At 45.4% G+C, this 8,532-nt stretch overlaps 1 protein-coding gene across 2 annotated transcripts in view; it reads left to right on the plus strand.

Annotated features, from left to right (window-relative positions):
- Positions 1 to 8,532, plus strand: part of Hecw2 (HECT, C2 and WW domain containing E3 ubiquitin protein ligase 2) — a 207,115-nt gene that overhangs the window by 124,101 nt on the left and 74,482 nt on the right. For both annotated transcript variants that reach the window (XM_004628611.2, XM_023712305.1), the window contains exon 13: positions 6,186 to 6,371. In XM_004628611.2, the coding sequence (XP_004628668.1) occupies positions 6,186 to 6,371 (186 nt within the window). The remainder of the gene's footprint in view (positions 1 to 6,185; positions 6,372 to 8,532) is intronic.

The following is an 8,532-nucleotide window of genomic DNA, read 5'->3' on the forward strand; positions in this document are numbered from 1 at the left end:
ATTACCTTAGCACCAGGTCTGGATCTATGAAGTTCAGACTCCTCCAGGTGGGTGTTGCTTGGATCTGGCTGCTGTGCTCCACTTCTTTCTGCTGCAGGCGTTAGAGTTGAACCCTTTGTGTCACTCTGGCAAGATGTTCTGCTCCTGAATCAGCTGGGTGGGTCTTGCCTCTAGCCTCTTTGCAGGGAGTTCTGCTGAAGGTTTCTGTGCTGGGCCTGCACTCTGGGTCAAATGAAGATCCGCGGGCCCTGGGTTGTCTCACTCCCTTGCCGGGCCTGCGCTCTGGGTCTGTTCAGGATCTCACGGCCCTGGGTTGTCTCACTCCCTTGCCGGGCCTGCGCTCTGGGTCTGTTCAGGATCCTGCAGCCCTGGTTGTTTCCCAGATGATTTTTTTTTAATGCAAGGTGTTCCTTGCTGTTTTCTTTTGCTTGTTTGTTTTTGTTTTGTTTGTTTTTTGTTTTTCCTTGCTGGGTTTTGTTTTTACAAAACAAACTTTTATTTGATCTTCCTATCTTAATTTTTTTTTTGTGTGTGTGTAGCATTTTACTTGAATTTTTTCTAAGACTTTCAGTAAATTTCTTGTTTAAATTTTTGAGAAAACGTAAAACGAATATCCTAACTTGAATGTTTTCCTAATTCTTTTTTGATTTGAAGAAAGTAACTTATGTTAAAAGATAGCCATGAAAAATAGATATCAGGTAGCAATAATTTACATAATAATATTTCCTGAAACAAAGTTCATTAGGCCCCTGGCTGATCTAATTTGAAAATTAAAAGTTGGTGTTTTCTGTGTTGTGGTCCTTTTCCTGTGTGTTCTACTGCCCCCTGCTGGCTGCTTTCAGATTTCCCCCAAAATTGCCTTGATAAATTACTTCTCTTAACTCAAAATTTTATTATTATATTAAAAAAATAGCAAAGAAGTGGGAATATGAGTTACTGAGAGGGATAAATATCTGGACATGTTACAGGTATGTACAAATGAATATCCCAAAGTGAAGACCACAGTTCTGTAGGCCTAATCTAATTTGCACTAAAAAAAGAAAAATAGCTATTTGTGCCATGTCTTTTATAGTTGCTATGCCTTTTAAAATATAAATAAATTTAATTATATGTAACTGAATAACATTTCCAATGTGCATGCCAAATACTCCTCTGGCTCTTGACGAGCTCTTAAAAGTGTATTCATTCCATCCCTGACATCCTCTGTACTTAGGGAAGAAAAATATTATTTAAAAATTCATAAGTATATTCTTACAAGAATTACTGCTCATGTAAAATAGGTGAACTGACAGTGAGCAGTCATTTCCACTGCAAAGTTTAAGTTGCCCTCCATTTACTCTGAAGCTAGATGAAAACAAGGCAACATCCTGTCTATGTAGCACAGGATTGATAGTTCCAGATTCCAGCAGGACTCGTCCAGAAACCTTCCTTGACTTGTTTGCAGTAGATTCTGTTTAGCAGGAAGCGGTCTGAGTGCGCAGGGCTGCTGCCCCGGTGGTTGCGGAATCCTTGCTGCACAGTCGGCGATGCTGTTTTCTTTCTTTCTTTCTTTCTTTCTTTCTTTCTTTCTTTCTTTCTTTCTTTCTTTCTTTCTTTCCTTCCTTCCTTCCTTCCTTCCTTCCTTTTCTTTCTTTTTTTTTTCTCTTTCTTTCTTTCTTTCTTTCTTTCTTTCTTTCTTTCTTTCTTTCTTTCTTTCTTTCTTTCTTTCTCCCCGGCCCTAGAATATATTTATTGAGGACAAGACAGCTCTTGTCCAAAAAAGAGACAGGAGGGGGGCCTGAGCGGGTAGTCCCCCAGCGATGCTGTTTTCTAGGAAGAGTTCCGTTTACCTCATCTGATGAAGTATGCTTTAAATGTGAAAAATGTCATTCACAGCAAGGTGCCTAAGCTGGTTGTTGCTCAAAAGAGCAGAAGTGGGTGAAAGCCGGGCGAGGGCAGGCGAAGCAGGAGGTTTGGCCTCCAAGGCACTGAGGAAAGCTTGCAGGAGAAGCAAGGATGAGCTATCATTTACACGGCCATTGGCTGGTAAGAGCTGGTGACAGTTTCTTGTTCTGGTGCTCAATGGCAGTGACATTCCTGTCACACCTTCTCAATGGTCTTCCCTTCTCAAACTTCAGACACAGAGCCAGAATACACATGCACTGCAGCTCTGAAGAGTTTGCTTTTTATTTATTTTTTTATTTGTTTAAAGGAAGAAAGGCTTGTTTCAGCTCACAGTTTGTAGAGGTTTCAGTCTACAGCTGACTGGCTGCAAGGCAGGGCAGTGTGGCACAGGAGCAGTGAAGAAACAGTGCATGATAGGGCAGGCAGCAGGCAGCAGGCAGCAAGCAGCAGCCAGGAGTTTACTTTTTAGCATAATTCCACTAAAGAAAATTAATCAATCCTGGGCTCAGTATTTTTGAGTATTTCTTGCTAGGAAGATGAGAAATGAAAGGGAGGCAAAAGGGGTGATTGGGAAGAGAAGAAGGAAACCTTAACTCACAGCAGATGAGAGCAAAGTTTTCTGTCCCCTAGAGACTCCAGTGGGCTCTCTTGTTCTCATTCTTCTCCCACCAAGCTACCTGCAGGTCCCCACATGGCCCGTCCTGTCCACCAGTCACTCCTCATGTCACGGGAATGCTGCTGTGGAAGGTGACTCTGCTCTCTCCTAATCTGCCTTTGTGTCAGATTAAAAATAATCAGATCCATTTTCTTCATCCTTTTCTAAATGATGAACACAGAAAACCATCCTAGTCTTATTAGGACCACTAAGCCCCAGCTGAGGACGTAGACGCCCTTTTCTCACAGCTTAGCACTTTCTCACGCTCACGTCTGTGAAAACCGAACACCCATAGCCCCATCCTCCTGCTTCCTGTCCCGGGACCTGCTGTGACCCTGCATCCCCGCTGTGCTGGCTTCTGCTTCAGTTCTTATTTCTGTCCTGTTTCTCTCCTTCCTGCTCCCATGGGGAAAGTATTTTAAAGCAAAGCAAAAATCTTATCATTTTTTTTATCTTAACATTTTAAAAAAATTTTTTCCTGTAATTTTATTGAGAAATAAATAGCAATGAGATAGTTTCAAATCGAATTGGTAGGACAGTTCCAATAATTAACATATTGCATACTGCCTTCCTAGTGGTTATTTGTTGTACAAGAGGCAGACATGATATCCTATTTATAAACACTATTAGAACAAATGCCTCTATTCCTTGAATTAAGAGAATGTAACTGTATATCTATCCTAACCACTTTGAATACACAGATACAAAATGGTCATTCATCTATATCCCCTTTTTTTGTTTAGTTCCATCATTTAAATATTATAGGTGTGTGAACTCAGCAAAATATTCCAAAATAGTCCAGTAGTCCATAATAGTCTTGGGTCTTCCACTTGACTGGCAGTGTCAGAAGTTATTGACCTGAGTCCCCTACAGCTCAACATAATAACATGGCTTTATTTCTTGTACTTTGTTTTTATACTTTTCTGCTGGATGGTTAAGACCAAGATAAAGCAAGACTTATGTAATAAGAATTGTAGCTTTTGGGTCTGATAAGGTCAGTCAAATCCCCTCAGGATTTATCCTGAGATCCTATACCTCAGTTTGTAGATCCTTTGTCAGTGTCAGCCATGTGGATGAGTCACAGCCATTGCTTGGCCGATTTGCTCTCTGTGAAAGCCTGAGAGAATGTTTTCTCTCTATGTGACTCTCCTTAGGCACATTCTACATCATCGATCACTTTCTTCTTTGGCCCCATAATCTCCTCGATCAGAAAATTTGGGACACAACTGAGTTACATGATGTTACAGTACAAGTTCTCATATGTCCTGAGTCTTGATTGAACGTGGAAGGCTAGGGCCAAAATGGTGGCTTTCCTTGTGGCCCTCCTTTTTCTCTAATGTTTGGTCTGCAAACTTAGGTTGTTAATTCTCCAGAAGAGAAGTTTATTGTTATTACCAAATAACCTAGGCTGTTGTGCTTTATCTCACTATTTGTCTAAATATCAAACATTTTAGGCATAACATGGAACAGGTATTTTTCACCAAGTACTGATATGTTAAACTTTAAGTCTCTACAGAATATGACAAAAAAATTTAAAAAATTGAAATATATTTAAAAAATAGGAATAAAGAATTATATGTTTACACAGAAGTCCAGAAATCTAACCATATACAACATTGTTGCAGGACAGTCCCGCAACACTCCTTTTCCTGCCTCCTGCCTTTATTTACCACCCCCTTCTAACAATCATATCATATGGTGGATTAACCAGCACACTTCAGGTTATATTTCAGAAACAATGACCATAACCACTAAGAAGAATATATGCAGTGTGTTATTTGTTGAAACTGTACTTCCGATTTGATTTGAAACTGTCTCATTGCTGTCTGTTTATCAATAAAATTTTGGGGAAAAAAAAAAAAACCGACCAGCAGTGTTAGTGGTATCCATGAACAAAGTTGTACTTCTCATCACAAATCACATCCTTAGTGGCCACGTGGAGCCCAGTGGCCCTGGGCTGGAAGTAGCCACTGTTTCTGATATTGCTGGGGCTGTGCTTCCTGGGGCAGGGCAGCAGTGAACGTGCTGAGCTGGGTGTGACCCTGCTGCGGCCCAGGGAGACTGGGGCAGTGCTGGTCACCTCCACACTCATTTGTATTTGTATTTTTTATTTATTTATTTATTTATTTATTTATTTATTTATTTTTGTATTTTAGGCAAGGGTCTACAGGGTGTTCAGGGTCTCACTACTAGATCAGACTTGTAGTGACCCACCTGTTTACAGCCTCCCAAGATCTGGGATTACAGGAGCGTGTCACCACGCTGTCTCAATTGCCATCTCAGCAGCCCCGGGTGCGGGGTCAGCACGGCCCACCCAGGGATTGAACCCCCGGCCCCTGAGCCTGCTTGCAGGCACTTTAATCTGCTGAGCTATTTGGTTGGCCTCACTTGTATCATTTTATCTGAAATAGCTACCAGTGCTCAGCACAGCAGAGACAGTGAATGTTTATTAAATGGAAATGATTTCCAGGAACTCTGGTGTCTTTGGGATTTGCTGGGCTTAGACTGAAAGAAACGATAGAACCCAGAAGAAAAGTTCAAAGGGTCCCAGACTCGGCCACTGTCCTGAGGTACTGAAGGCAAGAGGAGTCCACAGCCCTTGGTCTCGGAGGGAGACTGAGGAAGCCAGGGTGGTCCTTGCTGCCCCAGGGGCCTCTGGGCAGCACATCCTGATGACTCTAGAGAACAGCTCCGCAGTCATTCCCCTTCCGCTGCCAAGAACCTGGCATGCAGTAGAGACTGGTGGAATGACTGACCTGTGCACAGCCTGTTGTTAAGATCGATTTGGGAGTCTTCTTTATGTGTGATAGATGAGGTCTATGGAATTTTGGACAAAACAGTCATTTCTTTGGGTAGTGTAGTAGAGCTTGACTCAAATTGTATTTCAATTGCTGTCTATAAATTCAGCCAGAGAGAGAGAGAGAGAGAGAGAGAAAGAAAAGTAAAGACAGAGGGACAGAAATGACAGACAGACAGACGGACAGATGGACAGATGGACAGATGGATGGACAGGAGAACAGAGAGACTGACAGACAGATGGACGGACAGATGGACAGACTGACACAGAGAGAGTTTGGACTGTTCGACCTGCCGTACCCTTCACTGAGTTTATCCTCTAGGAAAACCCTAGGCGGCAGTGGCCTCAGTGGAGGGTGACTGTCCAAGCCACTCTTCTCACTTTGTGCGCCTCTAGTATTTGAGCATGGCTAGTGTCCCCCACGTGGCCCCGATGTGTGTGCCCTGAGTCTCCTGGCACACAACAGCGATCTGGCGCCACACTGGCAGAAAGCAGGTCGTATCCACTCACTATGAGGCGTGCACCCCCTTAGTTTGGTGTATTTTGATGATGTGGCTTTGCTAAAACCAATTTTAGGCTATAGCACTTTTGTGGAAGGGGACACCACAGCATTCTTGTCCATTAGGCAACAGAACGCCATCGTGGAAGAGATCTGGGCTGCGGCATCTTTGTGTTACTTCCTTCAAGACCAAGAAGGTCTTTCTGCCTTCCCTGGTCATGGGTCCAGGGTGAGGGTGCAGCCCAGCTCCTGTCTTCTTTCTCTGACACGTGCCCACGGTAGCCGTGGCGATGCTCCTGGGTGGAGGCGCGGTGCCAGCAGGCTAAGCCTTGTTCTCTTCTGTTCCCCAGAGTGCCTACCGCATGTTTACAAACAACACGTGTTTGAAGCACATGATCACCAAAGTCCGCCGGGACACGCACCACTTCGAGCGCTACCAGCATAACCGGGACCTCGTGGGCTTCCTCAACATGTTTGCCAACAAGCAGCTTGAGCTGCCGAGGGGCTGGGAGATGAAACAGGACCATCAGGGCAAGGTAAGGGGGCCTTGGCGACCTTCCCTTCTTGGCCTGTGGGGTGCTTGCGAGGCCGGGCTGGAAGGGCTTGGAGGAGTGGGCTTTGGGGAAGCACTTGGTTCCTAGGTTCCCCTGGTGTTCTTAGCCCTCCATCTCCCACCGGGTCCCTCCTGCTGGCTAGAGGAAAGGCTTCTTCCTTAGGCAACCTTCTCCCTGACTTAACAGCTTGCCCTGTGGGTATTTGGTGGAAAGTTGTAAGGAAGCCCCAGAGCGAGCCCCTCCTCCAAATTTGGCCTCAGGGTCTTGTTCCCTCAGAACTCTGATTTTGTTAGTCCTTAAACAACTCATGAATCTGAGGTGAAGAAAACAATTGTCGAGCAGGCCAGAAAGGTAGGATCTGTACTTGTTTTGCAGATAGATGAACCAGGAAGCCTGGTCATGATGAGGAAGTTGCCGTATGAGTAAGGAGCAGAGTGTACATGCTTGCACTTGTCAGGACATGATTGTCCCTAAGATTTTGTATTCATTTAACATTTGTGTAGCATCGACTTCCAGCCATGAACAGTTCCGGCTTTTTGTGCATAGAGAGTCCTTGCCACAACTTGGTGAAGCCATGCACTGGTGTTGCCACTTGCACATAGGAACCCCCAGGGCCCTGTCACTAGACAGAAAATGGCAGAACTTGAGAGAAGTGGTGGAACTGTGACAGGAAGTGGTGGAACTGTGACAAGAAGTGGTGGAGCTGTGACAGGAAGTGGTGGAGCTGTGACAGGAAGTGGTGGAGCTGTGACAGGAAGTGATGGAGTTGTGACAGGAAATGGTGGAGCTGGGCTCTGACCCAGACAGTCTGTTTCTGGAACCATAGGTGCAGAGAGCCAGGGCACAGCAGGAAGCAGTGGGGCCTGTGGCTGGGTGTGGACTCCTGCCACATTTGAAGGTATGGGGCTTTCAGAATGTCTTCTCAGGGCAACCCATTAGGGTCAGGAGGTCACTCGGGTAGAATGACCAGTCCTTTCCTTAAATTCCTGAGTGACTTTGCTTCCATGGTCCTCACCTTCATCTCCCCCCATGTAGGCCCAACAGTCTCCTTTTGCCTAGCAGATGGCCCCTTCCAGGAGCCTTTCCCCTTCCATCTAGAGCTTCCACACAGAAGCTTCTTGAAACAAGTTGATGACGACACTTGTCTCCCGTCGTTTCCTGGCTGCGTGGCAGACTTTGCTGTAGACCAAGCAGGAAGCCCGCAGGCTCCCTCCCCTCTCCTCCTCCTCCTCTGCTCCCCTGAGAGGCAGCCCCAGATGCATTGGACCTGACCTCTCCTGATGCATGTGTCAGCTTGGCTATTTTGGTGTGACGTCAGAGACTGTGTTTGTACTGAACTTTAGCTGTCTTCAGCCCTCAAATAGGCTTTTGTTGTCATTGCATGAGGCCACAGATTTCAGCTGTTTGGGGATTAAGTGTCTGGACTTCTGTGCTTGGGAGCCAGAGGGTGGGAAATCTGGGTCACAAAAAAAGAGGGAGTAAAGGAAGGGCAGAGAAGAAAGGGGGTGTAAAACACTTGTTGAAAATATTAACCCTAAATTGGAAAGTGAGAGCCAATGCCACAGTCTCGCTGGGAGAAATGATGACAGTGATGCTGCCCGCCCATGCTTAGCACCGTCACGCTGCAAGCCGGTGCTGTGCTGGGCGCTGCCCGCAGACTGTGCTGGTCGTACTTTGTGGCAGCACTTGAGGTGGAGTATTAGGGTCTATATTTTACGGAAATTTAGAGACAATAAAGAATCTATATAAACAAAGAAGTAAGGAACCCAGGATTCAAATTCTTAGAAGTATGACTCAACCACTGTACTCTCTTAGAAGGAATTAGTTTTGGAAACAAGACATTTTAGTATCTCAAGGAAGAGGAGTCTCCGGCCATGTGCTAGGGTTACAGTTGTCCTCTGAAGCTGAGTAGTACACAGGTCGCGATCAGATCATGGATGGTCTCCCAGGGGACACATGCTCAGGACCACGTCGGTGTCTCTGTGTACAAATACCAGCAGCCCCATGCCAGGGGCCTGCAGCATCACTGTAAAGAAGCAAGTTCGATCTAGGGGTGGTGGCACAGAGCTGGGAGCATACTACTCAGACAGAGAGGAAGAGTGTGAATTGGAGGCGATCCTGAGAAATTTAGTGAGACTGTGGA

Source organism: Octodon degus, unplaced genomic scaffold (assembly GCF_000260255.1).
Source record: "Octodon degus isolate 3935 unplaced genomic scaffold, OctDeg1.0 scaffold00025, whole genome shotgun sequence".
In the NCBI taxonomy this organism is placed as follows: domain Eukaryota; kingdom Metazoa; phylum Chordata; class Mammalia; order Rodentia; family Octodontidae; genus Octodon; species Octodon degus.